Genomic DNA, 18,964 nt, shown 5'->3' with positions numbered 1-18,964 from the left:
TTCCAGTCATAATTCATTTTCCAACTTCTCTTTCCAACCTTTTAAACAGGCCGTTTCTGCACCTTTAACTGAAATAGTAGATAAATGACCTCTGTTCACTGTGAATCCATCCTGGATCCCTGCCTGAGACATCATTTAAGAGTTCCACGGGCGGTGATCGCCACGGGCAGTCATCCCGCACTATGAACCCTGGACCAACACTTCCATCCTGAGCCCTACCCTAATGTGTTTCACCTGTCACACTCCTATCCTCAGCCCTGTTCTAATGTGTTTCACCTGTTCCTTGTTTCAAGCTCCTTTTAAGTAGCCCTTCCATTCCCTTGAACATTTTTTGTGGGGTGGGGGATGTGTGCCTGGCATTAAAAAAAGAGACTATTTAAGTTAAAATTAATTAAGTGATTAAAGATTGCAGCACACTGTATCTGTGGGAAACGGGCAATACTGAAAACCAGCCTGTTCAGGAGGGGGTTATATATGTCTATATCACGGTACGGCCCCTCTGCCCCCAAACATCTCCGTGCGTGTGTATGTATGTTCGTCAATGTGGCCATGGCCTCCTTGTGTCTCACACCTGCTCCTTATTGTGTCATTATCATATGTATAAAGGTCTGTCCTTTACGGTTTTCGCTTCTGTTAGTGTGCGTATCTGAATGTCAAATAAACGTGTGTTGGTGTTCCACGCTACTCGTCCCCGCATCCTCCTTAAAGCCTCCTCCTTACAGTCTAACCCTTAATTCAGAATTGCTTAACAGTAAGAATTTAAATCCTATTTTCAGTGTTATTTACTGTAATAGAGAACTGACTGTAAAGATTGCACACACAAACGAAGAGGATCCAATCGCAAGAGGTTTTATTTTTTAAATCAAACAGATCAGTGGGGTCAGGCAGGTATTCGTAGTCAGGTTGTTCTAAGGTCGATAACACGGGGGTGTCCAGGCATCAGGCAGGAGACGAGGTATGCTCGAATCTGGAATGCTCAGCATGAAACATAGAGTTGGCAATACGTTGCGACATGAATGCGAGGGAGGGGAGGTTAAGTAGGGGGGCAATGATGAGGAGAACGATGATCAGGTATGTACTCTGGTGAATCAGATCGGAGGTATGTACTAGTACTCTGGCGAATCAGATCGGAGGTGTGTACTAGAAGTAGGTGTGGCAGTGCAGGGCTGAGCGTGGTTCCCCTCATCAACAATGGTTTTCCAAATACAAACCAGACACACAAGAATCTCAGCTTTATAAACATTTCTTTAGGGAACTATTTCATAAGAGCTGCTGTCTTATTAAAATGAAGATTAAATAAATCTTTTTAATTTATAGCGCAGTAATTACAGTCAGCTCCAAAATGAATATTACTCCTGATAAAAATGAATTGAACTGCTGTACATCAGTTATTGAGTCACATATTAAAATTTCAAAAGTTTTTTTTTTTTTAGAAAAAGGTTTTGTACAGTATAATGGGAAAACAAATCAGACATTTGTTTTTAAAAGAGTCACTTAGAATGAAATTCCCAAAAGAAATATCTTCAAAAATTACAACCATTTCAGATGAATTTTACATTATGGGTATGACTTTTATGTGTGGCAAATTCACTGTGGTCTTGCTGTGGTCTCGCATCTTGATAATGTCAGGTGACTCATTTAAATCTTTTACACATTTAAATGAATCTAAATCAAGACAGAACATACAGTCAGGAAAGGTACAGTAAAAATGCACATATGCAAGAAGAAGGCATGCATAAATTCTGCCGAGGAAACACATTTGACAGTGAGGCAATTCATAAATCAACTGCAGGTGGTACTAATCTAAAATTTGCTGGCAGGTGTAGGCAGAATCATTGCTGTCCGCAGCTCATGAGCGCAGTGTCTTTGTATGGATTGGGGACAGAAAAGATCAAATTGGGCAGGCAAGATTCTTTGCTGTTATCCTGTGGCATGAGGGGTGAGGCGGTGACAGGTGGGCTTTTAGGGGGTCCGTGAACAGAGGAGACAGCTGTGAGAGTTGTGGGAGGAGGTGTGGTCATACCTCCAGACTCTGGATGTGGCACCAGATGTGAGAGATATGCACACATGCATCCCCTGTCCTGCAGCAACCTCAGCACATCATTACGGAAGCGCACGGCCACGAAGGCATAGAGCACAGGGTTGAGACAGCAACGCACGTATGCCAGGCTGCGGGTAACGTCCTCGCTCAGGTGGGCCCTGCCCCACTCGTCGCAAGTACTCATAGCTATAAACACTCGGAAAGACAGCACCAGGGTGTATGGCAGCTGGAAGAGCAGGAAGAGCAGCACCAATGCCAACATGAGACGCAGTGTCCTCTGTCTGCGCCAGCATTTGGCCTTACCCTGCAGGAGCACATGCCCGATGGCACCGTAAAACACCAGCATGGCCACGCAGGGCACACAGAAGCCCACAATCTTAGCCACATTTGCCAACTTCTTCACCCAGCCACTGTCGGCCTCCATCCAGATGTTCATGCTACAGCGTTGCGCCACGTTGCCAGCTTCCTGCTTCACAGAGGAGAAGATGAGCTCCGGCAGGCTCAGCAGCACTGAGGCGATCGCCACAGCAATGGCACACAGCCCACCGTAGCACAGCATGGCCGGCCGCAGCTTCTGTGCCGCCCGCGCGCGGACCACCACTAGGTAGCGGTCCGCACTGATGCACGCCAGCAGCAGCAGGCCGCTGTATGTGTTGATCGCGTGCACGCCATGGTTCAGCTTGCACAGACCCTCTCCAAAGAACCAGCCGCCAGCGAGGGCCTCACCTGTGCGTAGCGGCAGGGTCAGCAGGAGCAGCAAGTCGGACAGTGCTAGGTGGAAGAGGAAGACGTCGGTCATGCAGCGCAGACGCAGGCGGCGGTACTGGCCGAAAGTGGCAATGACCAGTCCGTTGCCGGTTACACCGAGGAAGAAGATGATGAAGAAAAGGGCAACCTGGATGGCCACATTGGTCACCTCCTGCTTATTGCTGGGTTCACACATCTCAATCAGATTCAGATCGTCCGTAGAATTTGAAATATACGTGTAATCACCAGAGAAGTCATCTGTCGTAATGAGCAAGGCCAGAAATCCTGTATCACAGTGATACATTTTTAGAATCACTTTAGGGCAGAGACAATGGTAGAGGAGGTATATATAATATACCCTTGACATCCTAAAATGATGACTAGCCCTGATGCTGCAGTGCTTGGAGGGCAACTAGGCAGAGGATAAGGACCATTGTACTGGGATGCTTAAGACTCCCAGCATGGTTCAGATAATCTGCTACTGGGAAACATGTACCATAAAGATGAATATGTATCTCAAATGTACAGATGGAGCCTAAACTGTTACAAAGACCAGGTATCAGTTATGTGCTGTGAATTGCAACACCTACAAGGAATATATGTGTCACATTTTGTGGAGGAGTGTATTAAGACAAATGAACATAATGTAATATGTTCCCTTAATATTTTTACTGTTTACTATTTACTGATTAAACTCCAATGGCAAATGTTAAATCATGTCATCGGGCATCGTGTTGTAACTATAATTCAGGGCATGCTTCAAATACTGTGCTACAGATTGTACACATAAAAGATTACACTGTTATTCTGCATGGTATGTATGAATATTGGGATAAATAAATAGCATACAAAAACAAGTAATGTTAAAAGTTTTACTTAAATGTGAAAAAAATAAGTAACTGATGATTAACTACTACTCCCTGCTGACCATAAACTGCCTAGACAGATGATGTCACTCTGTGTATCACCTGTGGAACTGTCATCATTGGGGAACTTGCCATCGGTATGGATCGTAGAGTTTCTGTAGCTTGTCATTGCTCTGCTTAGAGAAAGAAAGAGAGAATCAGATATGAATTAGTTACATGTGAAGTTCACAAGGTGATCTATGTCATGATGTGGAATGGTCCAAATTAGTGGACCTCCAGAGGGGTTTCCAGTACATTTTTAAATGTGGAACAGCATCATTCTTCCATCACATTCTCAGTAGGAAAGAAAACTCTCAAAGCATTCCAGGAGCCTTTAACTATATTGAAATAATGACAGTGTGCATCACAGCTAATGGGTAATATTGGGTAATACAAGTCCTCTCTACCTAATATTCCTCTCTACCTTTGTCAAAGCACCAGCTCTTCTGACATATATCTGAAGTGAGACAGTTGTCAAAGCTCTTCCAGGCTAGACGATCTTTTGATTATTGACGTACCCATGATGATCTAAGTTCAATAGCGGGGTACAAATTGGTGTAGGCTGAGAGGTATTGCCAATACACAATAAAAGCCCTTTCAAACTAAAAAACGTGGTATAGACTATAAATCCGATACATCCTTTCTTATTAGTCTTCTGTTTAAACTATTATACCTGAGATCTTGGCTAAAATGCTACCTGTAAAATCATGAGGCGTTGAAGATAGAGTAACTCATATCCAGTCTATCAAGACATTCTATGTAAACAAGAAAACTGGCAAAATGTGTCAGCGAGTGTAATAATGCTTACAGAGAATGTCAAAGTTCTCCCCATTTCTCCTTTGAGAAATGTGTTAAAACCATAGCTAGGAGCTGTTAAAAGTGTAGTCACGTTATTACTCAGCAGACTGCATCAGATACCCAATGACCATTTTTCAATATACATGTACAAAAGTACCATTCAGTTGTTTCAGTTGTGCCATCTGTGACATCTTAAGGCTTGAGTGTGGTAGAGTATCTTTATTGATGCTCACAAAACAAAGCAAAAGGCTCAAAAAACAAACAGTAATAAATCAAGCCCTTAGCAACCCTTTCAGCGTTTGGGTGGTTTATTTATTATTATGTGCAATGTAAAGCACTGGAGACATGTAACTGTGGACTGAAATACTGTGGGTTAAATGAAAGTGAAACAAGAAGTAGGTGTGCATGATAACAGGTAATAAACTAAATGATTGAGATTAGGGGGATTGGCTGCAAACTGGAGCAATGTGTATGCATGTGTGTGTGTGAGGGCATGTCTCTTTGGCTGGGCGCTGCCCAAGCCGTGAAACCATCTGTCCTTTGTAACTGTGGCTTGGATGGCGAAACTGTCCAACAAACTAATAAATATAGTTTAAAATAGGGAATATCATTTTGAAATTGTAAACATCATTTATTCTAGTAAGTTCTTCTTTGTTGGTTCACTTCAATTAACTATTTTAGAGGTAAGTGTATATAGTGTTAGGAGTCTTGCCCAAGGACTATTATTGGTATAGCATAGAGCACTTACCCAGAAGAGGTTCAAACCCAAAACCTCCATGAGAAAAGCAGTGTTTTCTAAGCCTTTGCAGGCAAGACCTGACAACCCATAAAATGTGTAAAAATACGTTACAGAATTTAGATTTGTGGACATACTTAGATAGGCTGTCACATAATAACACTGTTTATCCACTTAGAGCTCTGTGATCTGCCCAGATTACATACTGCTGTTTGCCTTGGTGCCAAGTTGGGTTGTTATCTACATATTCAATCTATGCCTGTATTCTTCAGTTATCTTTGTTCACATTCGTGGTACTTTTTTTTCATCTGGAACTGAATATATATATATATATATATATATATATATATATATATATATATATATATATATATATATATATATATATATATATATATATATAAGTATGTTCTATGATCTCAGTATCTGCATCTGTTCTGTGATGCAGTTCTGTTCTGTTCTGCATCTGTTCTGTGATGCAGATGTATCATACTACTAGAGTATACAAGAAGGTCTTATCTTTTCTTCTTTTTTCCAATCTCTCAATCTGCATGTCTGTAAAACTTCTTTTTAAAGGTGATTCGACCATTCAACTATATTTAAAACGGGTATTCAGTCTTACAGCGTTATTATGTCTAAAGCAAACGATACCACTATAGTATACAGATGTATAAAATAAAATGAAATAAAATAAAATAAAAAAGAAGTGTTGTAAGAATTAAAAACACTAATCCAAAAAAAATGGTGGTAACACTCACCACGGTTAATCGTTATCGTGATTCTTAGACATGTTTTGCGGTTTACAATTACACGAAAATAGACATAACATGGAACTCTTTGAACACTCTTGGTAAGAAGGTTTATTCATAAGGAGACACATCGCGTGCCACCGCTCCGTTGCTTTAAATGAAGTGTCCAGTGAGATGACTTATAGCTTCAGAAATCAGTCATCATTGCGTGCGACAGAACTTTAAGAACAGTTTCACGTCTAACAGTGTTATTTTTGTTGAGAAATACACCAACCATACTACGTCATCTCCTTTGGATATTTGCATTCCCTTGGAGTGTACAGAGGCTAATACACCGCCGACGGGACCACATCTGTAGCGAGAAAGGTACGAATTTAGATTGCTTAGATTGCGGATGTTGGAAATTAAAGCTGCTTTCCATTATATTCTTAAACTTTGCCAAAATATGATTGCGAGGTATTGAGCAGTTAAATTATTAACTTAAACGAGTTAGAGTAGAGAGGCTTTCAGATTGGATGCTATCCCACGTAGTAGGCTAGATAATCAAAAACATATCGCATCTATGAGAACAAACACACTAGTTTATAGCAAATCGGATTTTTACTGTTGGAATCTGTTATATTTGATTTTAATATGCCGAACAATACAATACCATTTTTAAAGACTAACTCGATAGCAAACCTGCAAAAGTAAACTGCTTTACTGACAGCGGTGGCGTTACTACCAGCATCAAATACAGCCAAACTGCTTAGAAGGTGCTCACGTAGGTATGAATGCGCATAAACTACTGGAATAATGCCTCAGACTACTAATTTACATTCCATTCTATTCTATTCTATTAATATAAATTTCATATTATATTATATTGTATTAAAATAGACCTCTAAACAAATAAATTACTCAGATCAAAGGAAGTTAATACAGGCTTTGTAACGTGTGTGGCCCGAGTGCCGAAGGGTGAGGTACAGGACGCACAGGCTCCAGCGACGAGGACGAACATTTATTGTTACATGAAGACAGCGGTAACACAGGAAATGAACATAAACACGAAACCGTGAACATTACAAAAGCGAGAGACTTATAGGTTTAGACTACATACATGTATTTAGTTCTTAGGTGGTTGGTTTGCCTGTTTTTTTTTTTTCCTTTGTACGGTTAAACAGTCACGACATGTTAACATTTTAAGTCTCCTGGAAAGATTAGTTGTTGTATATAACATTAAATAAATAAAGCACCATTTGCTGAAATAAGTGTCTGGGTAAAACCCAAACACATACCAATACCAGACTTATTCTTCAAATGTGTGCTTTGGATTTTGTCAGGTGATTAATTCCATAAAATGTCTTTATTATTATTGTTATTATCATTATTATTATTATCCCATTAATATCGTTGTTGTTTGTTTCTTTCTTTGTTTGCTTGCTTGCTTATTTACGGGGTTTTCTTTTAGTACCCAAAACACCTGAAGCGCAAAATAAAATATGCTTTTATTTATGAGCACAAGGTTTATGACCACAGACTTTTTGAGCACACAGTAATAAATTACATTGTAGATTCAGTTATAATTTAATTAATTGAACTGAAAATGAGAATGATCAACTTTCCTAAGAGTAAAATGTTAATCAGCAGTAATCGAGCCACGTATACAGTGCTTGAAGGGGGCCGGTACTCACGGATACGCAGTACCAGCACTTCTACATTTTGTTCGTTCGCGTACCGTGACCTTTCGTTGCGTTTCGGCACTTTTCACCAACTGCCCGTACTCTTCTCTGCCCCCGCCATATCAGGAATATAAAAACTAATTACCCAGGCAGCACTACGTGCGGATCACCTGTTCCCGTTCTCTAAGACTCTAAGGCTAAATAACGATGGCTCCAAAAGTGCACAAAGACAAAGCGTAGGTCACACAACAGAGCTTCAACTAGATCCAGAACTAAATGCAGGCCCAGGAGCAGCAAGCTAGCTTTAACGTCACTTCTAGCAGTGAGGAACCTGTTTGTGTAGCATCCGCAGAAACAACTGCCTGGAACTACCGACGATAACAAATAAAGATGAATGGCTCGATTGCTGGTCAAAGGATCAAATTTATTTTTCTGTGCTCGCTAATTTGAATTTACATTTATGATTTCATTTTAAATTTACATTTACATTCGACAAGCAAACCATTGACAGCTAAGCTTGGAGGAGGAGATTCAGTTTCATTATATTGGACTGTAATGTACTATTATTACTCAGTAATGTTACAACATGCATATCTAGTGCTGTTACACTAGTGCTGTTACACTAAATATTAAACATTATCTTAACCATAAACATTCACAGTCACCGAACGAATATTTACAGTCGCCGTTATGTCCATTGATTCGTGTCTGTGATTTGTGTGATTTTTTCATCTATTCTGTCGCATTAGTTTTCGACACTAATGCAACTTTGCTTAATTTATCAGTTTCTTTATGAGTTGAAGCACATGCACCTGCATGCACCATTGAATGGTTTTCAATATAGGTCATTAATAATCAAACATTAATCAATAAAGCTCTGCTACTATCTAGACTTTGTACACCTTTTTGCATATATTTTAAACAAACGACTAAAATTGTATCCATGGAATCTGTCCACAGAAACACAAGTTGCTGGTCAAAGCATTTATTTTTCAGATTACACGTTGTGCTATATAGTTATGTTTACCTAACATTTAAGTTTGCTGCCAACATGCAGTCAATAAAATATACATCATGTTTACTGTGAATGTGTACAAAAACGTTCATTACTTTTCAGACAATTTAGTAATAGATAGTTTTATATAAAATATTACATACATGCATGTTTACATATAATATTATTTATCATATTTCATATATAATATTACCTAAAACAGTTTCTTGGGAGACTGGTGTGACTCACCTCTGTGTACAGTAGTTGGTAGATTTTTGCAGTAGCAGTGCCAAGGTTATTCAGTGCATGCGCTGTTTTTGATTGTCTGGCCTCTCTACCCGAAATGTACATAAGATATATGTGGCATGCTGTTTTTCTCATCCTATCACAGCTGGCCTAGCATGAAACCAAAATCAAAAACACCCTGACCACAAGCTGATTTAAACATGAGAAGCAGCTTCTTTTTGCAAGGGTGTTGTTTTTCTGTTACTTGTTTTTTTTTTTGGAGGTGGCATCTGAGTTGGGGATTGTAGGTTCATGAGTTCAAGTCAAAGTTCTTTACCTCAGGGACAGGGGTTGTACACGTTGAAATGCTGTGACACTGAATAATGCCCTGAATATGCTATGCAAATGTGAAACAGGATGAACATTTTGGTTACGGGTTCATGATACTGGGTGGGTACTCAGGCCAGAAAGAGGTTGCACTGGGTTTACCAAGGTTTCTGTGCAGGTGGCTTTTTGTGCCTGTGGTTGGCATACTGTTGACAGTGCTATAGAAATGACCTCTCCTTAACCTGAGGCATGTCTTCCATCTTGAATGTTTTGAATTCATTTTGTCTTTTGCATATTCATCATTGTAAGTTTATGTTGGTGCATATGCTTGTGTGGATGGTTACAAAATCTGTTCAGATCCACCATAGCATGTATCAGTGTGGTTAGTCGTCTCTTAATCTGTGTGTGTGTGTCTGAAAGAGAATTTGTTTACAAGTAGGCATACCTCTGTCTTTCTCAGCCCTGTGTGTTAGAGTGGTGACCAAACACTCAAAAGTTGGAAAAATGCATCATTCTAAGCATTCTCCCTCTCTCTCGCTCTCTCTCTGTGTGTATGTTTCAATTTGTATTTATCTCTCTATTCTGTCTCTCTCACTGTCTCCATTTTGTTTTGATCGGATTGTGGTTAGGAGGTTTGTGTCAAATGCCACACACTCCTTTCCAAAAGGCAACATGAACAATGCACACTTAGGTTTTAATTAATGTAATGAGTTTTTAATGAATGGCAAAGTATTACCATATACCATTTAGGCATAATAACTATGCAACTATGCATCTTCAGAATTAATTCTAAATCTGTGTATGCAACTTGTATTTACACATTGCATTTTTCTCTGTATGTATACTGAATTTCAGTGATTGTACACTTTGTACAGAGTGTACAATCAGAAAACACCCATTCAGAAAACAGAATTGGATTCTTCATTTCTGACCTGAAGATTGCATTTTGTTCATAGGCAATTGTGATGGCAATTGTGGTCTTTTGTGTGTAATGAAATACAAATCTTTATACGCAAACATATCTGACATTTTATTTAAACAGGCAAAAAAAGGTTTATGTGAAACTTTACCTAATACAGCCAATCGCAGGGTCTGTTTTATTCATTTATATCAAGCTATGTATTTATTTCACAAGGAAAACAGATTGCCAGTCAAAGTTAAATTGACTGTCCTTAGACAGGTTATAAATTGACTGTCCTTAGACAGGTTATACATTTGAACACCCAACAAGTTGAGGACAAGCTGAAGTAGGTTAAAACAAGTGTGTCATAAAGTATAACATGTCTCAATGAAGAAAAGACTTATGACAGCTCTGTTGATTGTTACAGGTTTGTTGTAATTTTTGACTAAGCAGAGAAAACACTACACCAAACAGGGCAGTTTCAATGTGTTCATTGCAAGAGCTGGAGATGATCTATGTCGTTCATCCCCTAATGAAATTATCACAGGGCAGCTTTAACATGACAAACATCACAAAGGTGGATGTCAGGATATGTATATGTGACTCTAATTATAGAAGTGGATCACAGTGTCAACATTATTTGTGATTGGAGATAGTAAGTAAAATGAGTTAATGGGTGTCAGTTTTGTAGAGGTTTGCCTTGCATGATAGACACACACAAAATAGAGTGAGGCATAACTCTGTGCATGTTCCCAATTTCAGATTTTACCAAAATGTTTAAGGTTCTTTGTCAGAACTGGAATAATTTCTTTACAAATTCTGAAGTTCCTTTACAGAAAATTTACAAGAACTCTCCACTTTGTACTCATATCAGGGACGCTATCAAAACTTATTCATCAGCACAGAGAGGAAGAGATGTGGGCTGTTTTACTATTCCTCAGTTACGCACGCACACACACACACACACACACACACACACACACACACAGAAGTGTTCCTCACTTATACTACTCTGAGTGCTTGTTCTGTCATATACTTGTAGACACACATACACACTTCTGAGTGCTCACAGACTTCCATAATGCTACATTTCTTCATAGGAATAGTACTTCTGTTGCTAGATCCATCAACAATCTGTTGTAAGAAAACCCATGATCTCCTAATTAGAGCATGTATATTTTTAAATATTATGTTTAACCTAATTGGATGGTATTATGGAAGGCTTTATGGATTACCACCAAGAGACGTCCAGACACTGCTGTGTTCTTAATAAATGCAGGAGATAGATGTTTGTATTTAAATGTTTTTTTATTTTTTATTTTTTTGTTAAAGAAGGTACTGTGTTTGTCTGTTTTTTCAGGTCAAACAGTGGAAGGCACCTTTTTGGGAGATAAAGGTAAGAAAATTACTGAAAACCAGTCATAGATGTGGTCTGCTTATCAACAAATGTTTAAATTCAGTTAATTGCATTTTGATTATAACTAAGATGATTTTATTCCATGCTCAGAGTTACTCCTATTATTTAATTATGTCATTTTTATTTCAATTAAAATTGCATTTGCAGTTGGGTCTACAATGGAATCTCACTATGTCTTTTTCAGAAGGAATTCCCTTACACAATGACTCTCTAACTCTAAGGTCTTGGAACACTGAATGTGTCAGAACTGATTGTTTGGTGCCTTGCTAGTAATAAGCATACCCTGTTGAGCTTAGCAAAAACAAACCGCTTTGGTCTTCTGTACCAAAGTAATGGGAAAAGCAGACAGTGTGAATGAAAAAAGGCAACTAATTATGGACTGAAGCAGATGGTGTCATCTGGGGAACATGGCTGCATGTATGTATCCTTGTCTTCCTGGCTATATTGATGAAGTAACAGCCAACAACAGCAGTAAGATGAATCATTCTGAAGTGAAGACTGCTTAGATCCAACCAAATTCTTTTAGACTTATTGGACTCCATATTGTGGTAGAGAAATTTTATCATTCCGCCAAATATTTAAGGTACAAAAGATAGAATGAGAACTAGGGATAGGGGGAGATTAATATGAATTGTTTTTATTAATGTTGCTTTTTTTGTTTGTTTTGGTTTTTTAACCATTTTTCAGAAGAGACTAACCAGAATGTGACTTATGAATATTAAGGTAGGACTGTGTTTGTGTGTGTGTGTACATTGAGGTTAGTGATAACTTTTAAACAGGCTTTTAAATATTGTTTGCTTGGTTTTAAAGTATAAAATATTTGTGTGTGTAGTGTATGTACATTGAGTTTAGTGATGATGGTGCAAAATGTGTGTATGTGGTTGTACAGATTTATTCTTACTACTACTTGCTATGTAGGTCTTAAACTTTTGTTCTCTCCTAGAGAGTTTCCAGGATCAAGAGCAAAATCATCGCTATAAGAGTTGTAATGTATTGCTACTGGTGAAGGCTATCAAGCCATTCTGCTGGAGTGAATTTAATAAGTCCATGGTGGAACTGGGATGGCAGAAGTGGTGTGAGTGGGAGTTGGTGCTCAGGTAAGCCAACAGTTCTTCCACTATTAAACTATGTGTGTATGTGTATATTATTTGTGTATATATATATATATATATATATATATATATATATATATATATATATATATATATATATATATATATATATATATATAAAATTTTTTTTTTTTTACTTTTTCCTCCTTCTGGAACCTGCTAGATTAACACTGGAAATTATACATCAGTCAGTGTTTGTCATCATTCTTGTAATTGTTTTCTCTTTTTCTTAGAGTAAATTATAGCTACATAGCTTTAAACCAGCTGGATCTGGATTGATTTGCTACACATGACAAGCGTTTGGAGATTTGTGAAGTTTAATTTTTACTAGTTGTTTACTAAATTTTTACTAAAACACTCCAAAAATAGTGAAAATATAAGTGTGCTTTAATGTAAATGAATTATTATAAATAATAGTAGAAATACTTGTGTGACAAGCACTAATTGCTTACATTTTTCATGTCAAAGGAAAAATTCGTTTGAATTATTCCATTAGATTTGAATCAACTTCCATTTGAATTTATTTAAAAATAACTACAGGCACATTTCCTCTCAAATTGTAATTGTAAAAATAAAAACTTGGTAATGGTAAGTCTAAACTCTACCACTAAAACAAATAGCTTTATTCTTTGAGCACTTGCTTTCTTCAGCCTAATGTTTTAAATCCCACAGCAGTTCATTGCAAGTCCCATCGCAAGCCTCGTCACATTCCCGTAAAGGAAGGGCTAAAATTTAAAATGTGTTCCTTATCACTAATTATATGTACTCAGGGAACTAGTGCCTTTTTCTGATTTTTGGACAGGAATTTCCGTCTTTTTGTAGATAAGAGATATGCTCTGATGGTTTGTGTGTGTGTGTGTGAGTGTGCGTGCGCACATTTCCTCTTCCTCCTTCCTCCAGTGTTCCGAGGTTTGGGAGGTTTGACACTGAATACCCTACCACCACATCAGCACGAGAAGCCTTGTACTTGAAGTCCTGAGTGTGTAAACTGAGGTGTAGGGATAAAGGAGATAGGGTGTACGGATGAAGAGGCTAGGGCGTTGGGGTATTTGTAAACATTTAATTTTGTGAGTCAGTCACAGAATTAAATAATGAACTATATGAAGACAAAACAGTGACAATGACATTTCATGAAACTGGTCAACTGATGCAGCATTCAGCAGGAACATATGGTATTCAGCATAAGAAAGTAAGTGTACATATGGAAATTTAATATATCATAGGCTTTTGTTGTGTATATAAAAATTCATGTATATAACAAAATATACTGTTGCCTGTCGTTGTATTTAAACACCTTCAATAGCAGCTTATTACAGCATTCATTTCAGATAGTCTTTTATGTAGTTCTTATTGTAGGGCACTGTTTATCTTGTTTAACAAACTCTAGCACTTATTGTTTATAGCACTTATCACTGTTTAAGATAGACCTTATGTATTTTGCACTTCTAGGTATCAGCATTCATTCCTGTATTCTACAGTATTCTAGTTCATTGGTATGTTAATTCTAACCTACTGTACTGTACTTGGATATATTCTATGAGTAAATGACAAAGCACTTTTGTAAGTCCCTCTGGATAAGAGCGTCTGCTGAATACCGTAAATGTAAATGTAAATGTAAATGTAAATGTAGTTCTCATCATTCCAATTTAGATTTTTGTTGCCTGCATAATAAATTGATTATTAATACTAGAGCAGCCATTAGTGTTAGTATTAAAGCCGAGAGAAAGCTTACAACATCCAGAGAGTGGTAAGAGTACCAGGGCATCTTATAGGACTTGGTGTGCAGCCCCTTTATAGTGCATTACAAACTTTATCCTGTTGAGAGGATGCATGGGCCTGTCCTGGTGCAGTCTAGATAGTCTTTGCATATTGTCTCTGTATGATGGCTGCTGTAGGACAATTTGTACTGCTTTCAGGAAGTCCTGGCTTTTCAATTTAACGACATCAAGAACAACAGCAGCTCCTCGTACCTGAAGATGTAGTAAGTTCTCAAACTGGTCAAACAGTAATGGGAGACCTACCACTGGAACACCATGGTAGATAGACTCAAACTCCATTAGTCCCACCATGGGTGACAAACACTCGGGTTCTGGGGTGACCCAGCAAGTCATTCTGGGGAAGCCATTTAATCAGCAGGTTGTTGTTGCCCAGATTATTGGGTCGCTTACCCAGATGTCCCCAGATCACCCTCTGGGGTAGCTGAGCAAATGCAGCAGCAATCCCAGATGTGATGTCCCACAGGATGGCCTTAAAGCAACGTACCTAATGACATAATGATGATACCGTGCTCTCCAGACCCATCCACAAACTCCTGCAGCTCCACTGATAATGGCATTTCAGTTTTGCACTGGAACCCCCAATGTAGATGATATTGGGCATGGTGAGCCAAGGGAATTCAAAGATAAAGTCCACCCTCATCAGCCAGATGCCAACGCCCTGAAGGAAATGATAAAAACTGGTGTCAGGTCCAAAGTAACATGTCATCAGTGCAGCATAGTGAGAACTCACAATGAAGCGGTCAATGCACACGTTCTTCAGCCTTTCACTGAATGTCATGTGTTCTGAGACAACACAGCCTGACTTTGGGAGAATGGGAGAAGGAGCAACAAAGTGCCCCTCTCCACTGGTGAGCCACTGTACATTAAACACAATCGGTAGTGTAAGATGGGCTCAAACCCAGGTCAGCTAAGTGATGACACCAACAGCCTACTGGGTGAGCAACCACACTCTAACAATGGTGGGCCCATGTGCAAAACAGTTAGCTCTTGGATCAGGTAAAACAAAATGAAAAAAACTAAACACCACGCAGAGTGTGGAAAAAGGAAGAACAAAGGATGCCACGGGAAGAAATTGTTTTTCCAAAACAAAACCAGAAAACAGGGAGGAACTTGAATGGCTAAGGGAAGCCTCAGGAGAGAGACAGACTCGAGAGGGAAAACTGGAGAGAGGAGGGGACATGTAAAAACACAGACACCCTCACAGACAAGAAGTGAGGTGTAGCACGAAGGCGCATAGACCTCAATACCTGAGGCGCTTGACCCAGAACTTTGGCAAAAACCCAGCACTGGGTCACTGGGCTTATATAAGGTCTAGCCCATCCTGTGTTAAGCCTGATTAGTGGCGTGCCTGACTCGATGCCTCCCTCTGGTGGCCGGAGGGGGTCTCGGCCTGGCACCAACCCTTACAGGTAAACCCAGTCTGTGGGCCACTAGCGCCCCCACAGGAATTCCAGGGTCAATCAGAACAACATCATAGCATGCAGATTTTTTCTGCTCCATCAGGGTCTTGTTTTCATCTCCACTACCATTTGACTCGCCTGTCAGTGAATTTCTGACAGTGTGGTTAACATCTGCCAGTAGAATTTCATGAATGCCAGAGGAGAGCCCCCTCCTCACTGAATTTCCAGCATCTTGCTAAGGAAGGAGACAAAAAAGTCTTGGTGCTCGATGATTACGCCCTCGTGAAGGGAAACCGTAATAGACGTAATCCATAGTGCATTCACTTCGATAATTCATTGTTCCAAAACACATCACAACACAACACCCTGAAGTTTGAGTTTTACACACTAGACACACATGACCATGCACTGAAGCATTCTTCCAGGATATGAAAACACCACATTTCATTTCATGCATATTCTTGTTAGCTATAGTTTATACAACAGAAACAGTTTGGAAATGGCATTTTATTTATAAGCGCCTTTCAGGATACTCAATGATACTTCACAATAGCAAATGAAAACATGATAAGAATTATAAGAAAAAAATAACAGGGTAAAACACAAGAATAAAAAAAATAACCCAATAGATAAATGAAAATTAAAATAGAGATTAAGACATGGTAAAAGTTACAGTAATGAGTGACTGGACAAAAACACCACTATGATAAAATAACAAAGCTGTGAGGCAATAGAAATAAAAAGGATTTACAGATCAGGAAAGGCAGTCTGAAAGAGAAAAGTTTTAAATGCTTTTTGAGGGCGGATAGTGATAAGCAGAGGTGGCGGTGCAAGGGGACGGAGTTCCAGAGCTTTGGGACTGCAACGCTAAAAGGACTATCACCATACGTGTGTAGTTTGGCAGGAGGAACAGCCCACTTGAGCATCGGCAGACCAGAGCCACCGTGAGGGATTGTGTCTGGACAACAGAGCAGAGGGGTCATTTTTGTACATGCAGCCTGCCTGTGCTTCTTATTAATTGCAATGATGATGTTAGAGATTCAAATTGCTTGATAATATAGAGAAAATGTCATATACATGAAAATTTTAATTTTATCACTTATCATTGAAGCACATGTCCAAGTTACAATGATCACAAATGTTGATCACAAATGTGACCTTCGAGCAGAAACTCATAGATGTGTGACACAGAGCTGTTTGTTTTACGTTTAGTTAATATCACAGAAAGAGGAACCAAAAACAAAAGTACACGAAGGCAAACGGGAAGTAGGCTATAACAAAGAAGATAGGAAAAAAACACAGAAGTAAGGAAAAACAAACGGCTACAATCACAAAACAGGCTAACAAAGGAAGGCTTCAGAATACAGACAGGCTTTCAGAAAGTCAAACATTCAATGAACAGCCAAGACAAAAGGCCCAAGACAGGGTTTAAATACATGAACCTAACAAAACTAGAAACGAGGAACACGTGAAAGTAATGACAGGCATGGAAAACAAACGAGAGGTGGAGAAAACAAAACAAAGGAATGGAACCAAAACACACAAGACAGAGAAACCATGGAAGCAAGGAGGGACAATCCGTAACTCTATCACACGCCGTCAGTACCTTTCACACACAAATAAGCAGCATCCCTATGTGATTAGACAATGCAATAGATTTTAATTTTGACAATCCACAAGGCAGAGAGCTTCTTTTTTTCTCTGAACATTTCCATTACTGAATTATTTGTTTGGTATTGTATTTGTTTTAATTTCTTTGGGTTCTTTGTCTTATACAGTACATACATATTTGATACACAAGGAAGTGTTAACCATAAAGTGGCTCAAGACTTTCAAAGTGGGAACTAAGACTGTTCTTGTAATATTTCCTTGAAATCCTCTTTTGTCATAAAAAATCTGAAACCTTTGCTGTCCTCAGAGTATTTGTTTACATATAGGAAGGATGGTACTGGCGAGGACATCATCTTCCAGGCGTCAGAAGGATATGTGGTAATCAGAGGCTTTTTGTGTCTAAGCACAGGTACATGGTTTGTTTGAGGGGGTATTTTTAGACTGAACCTCAACATGTATGGCAGCTATGACTTTATTGACCATGGACTTATCTCCTATGCTCCAGTTGAGCTAGCATAATTCAGTGACTGCTAAAAGTTAGCCATGTGGCTAATGGAGTCACTCAGGGCCTATGCTGTGAATAATTTTTGTCATTTCCCCAGGATTGGGAAAAGTTTCTAACTATTGTCCATGCCAATAAAATAACACTGGTACATACTTGGAGAGGCCGTCTCTAGTGAATCCACTTTCCGAACCTACCCAAGAGTCGCACAACCCACACATGCTGGGATTTTGTTTACACTAGAGGGATTTCTCAAGGAAGAGGAAATATGAAAAGCTAGGGAGTTCAAGGGTAATGTCATAGTTGTTGGCATTAGAATTGACTTTAAAACAATGTAACTTGTCAGATAAACTGACATCAATGTCCATTAGGATGGTTTTGTTCAATCTATAGTTTGTGACAGTGTCACATCAGACATTACCACTGTGAGGTTCATCTATATTTATTCCTTTTTATCTTTTTATGTTAATGCATATTGAAGTTATTTTATCCTTGTATGCTCTATAAGCACATATTCTTGTATGTAAAGCACCTTTAAATACACTGAAATATCAAATGTGCTATACAAATCAATAGAAATAAACTTTCCTTCCCACTAACATGTACTGACAAAATGACAAAGCATTAGATCTTTCCATTAGTTGTAGTGCTCAAAAATCTATATATTAGGGGTGGGACTTTAACGCGTTAATTTCGATTAACTAATTACAGGGAAAATAACGAAATTAAAAAAATAACGCATTTTAATCACACTTTTGCACCGTGGAACGTTTCTCAGTGCACGAGTTCCAGGCATACAGATTATATTGACGCACAATGTGATGAGCATGATGCAGATGACGGAAGAGGCTACGCTGGTGGATGGGAAATTTAAATACAAGAAACTTCCAGATGGAAGTACAAACAAAAATGTTGTTATTTGCACTTTATGCAGGAAGGTGTTTGCTACCACCTCAACGTAAAACATGTTGGGGCTAGCGTGTAGGTCAGTAATGTTAACTTAGCTGCTAAATGTGATAGTATTCCTAGTACGAGCAAACAGTGTCGCCAGTCAACACTC

The 18,964-nt window shown here is 38.8% G+C and overlaps 1 protein-coding gene, 1 long non-coding RNA gene and 1 pseudogene across 3 annotated transcripts; 1 reads left to right on the top strand and 2 right to left on the bottom strand.

Annotated features, from left to right (window-relative positions):
• Positions 1–849: 849 nt before the first annotated feature.
• LOC118242140 (C-C chemokine receptor type 7-like) lies at positions 850–9,021 on the bottom strand. 2 transcript variants are annotated; one of them, XM_035530752.2, is made up of 3 exons: positions 8,881–9,021; positions 3,757–3,827; positions 850–3,073 (listed from the first exon to the last, which is right to left on the bottom strand). In XM_035530752.2, the coding sequence occupies exons 2-3, from the start codon at positions 3,821–3,823 to the stop codon at positions 1,833–1,835; spliced, it is 1,308 nt and encodes a 435-aa protein (XP_035386645.1). In that variant the 5' UTR covers positions 3,824–3,827; positions 8,881–9,021; the 3' UTR covers positions 850–1,832. The 2 variants fall into 2 exon arrangements, with proteins under 2 accessions (XP_035386645.1, XP_081552930.1); XM_081696804.1 differs by having other exon boundaries at positions 850–2,812.
• A 2,106-nt stretch (positions 9,022–11,127) lies between these two features.
• Positions 11,128–12,577, top strand: LOC113569465 (uncharacterized). Its single transcript, XR_003409778.2, has 5 exons — positions 11,128–11,223; positions 11,445–11,480; positions 11,686–11,918; positions 12,189–12,224; positions 12,445–12,577. It is a non-coding gene; the product is annotated as an uncharacterized LOC113569465 (long non-coding RNA).
• A 214-nt stretch (positions 12,578–12,791) lies between these two features.
• On the bottom strand, positions 12,792–17,959 carry LOC145651227 (UDP-glucuronosyltransferase 2A3-like; annotated as a pseudogene).
• Positions 17,960–18,964: the final 1,005 nt, after the last annotated feature.

This window comes from Electrophorus electricus, chromosome 14, assembly GCF_041902795.1.
Source record: "Electrophorus electricus isolate QZ-2024a chromosome 14, ASM4190279v1, whole genome shotgun sequence".
Classification (NCBI taxonomy): Eukaryota; Metazoa; Chordata; class Actinopteri; order Gymnotiformes; family Gymnotidae; genus Electrophorus; species Electrophorus electricus.
This window is presented reverse-complemented; position numbering and strand designations above follow the sequence as displayed.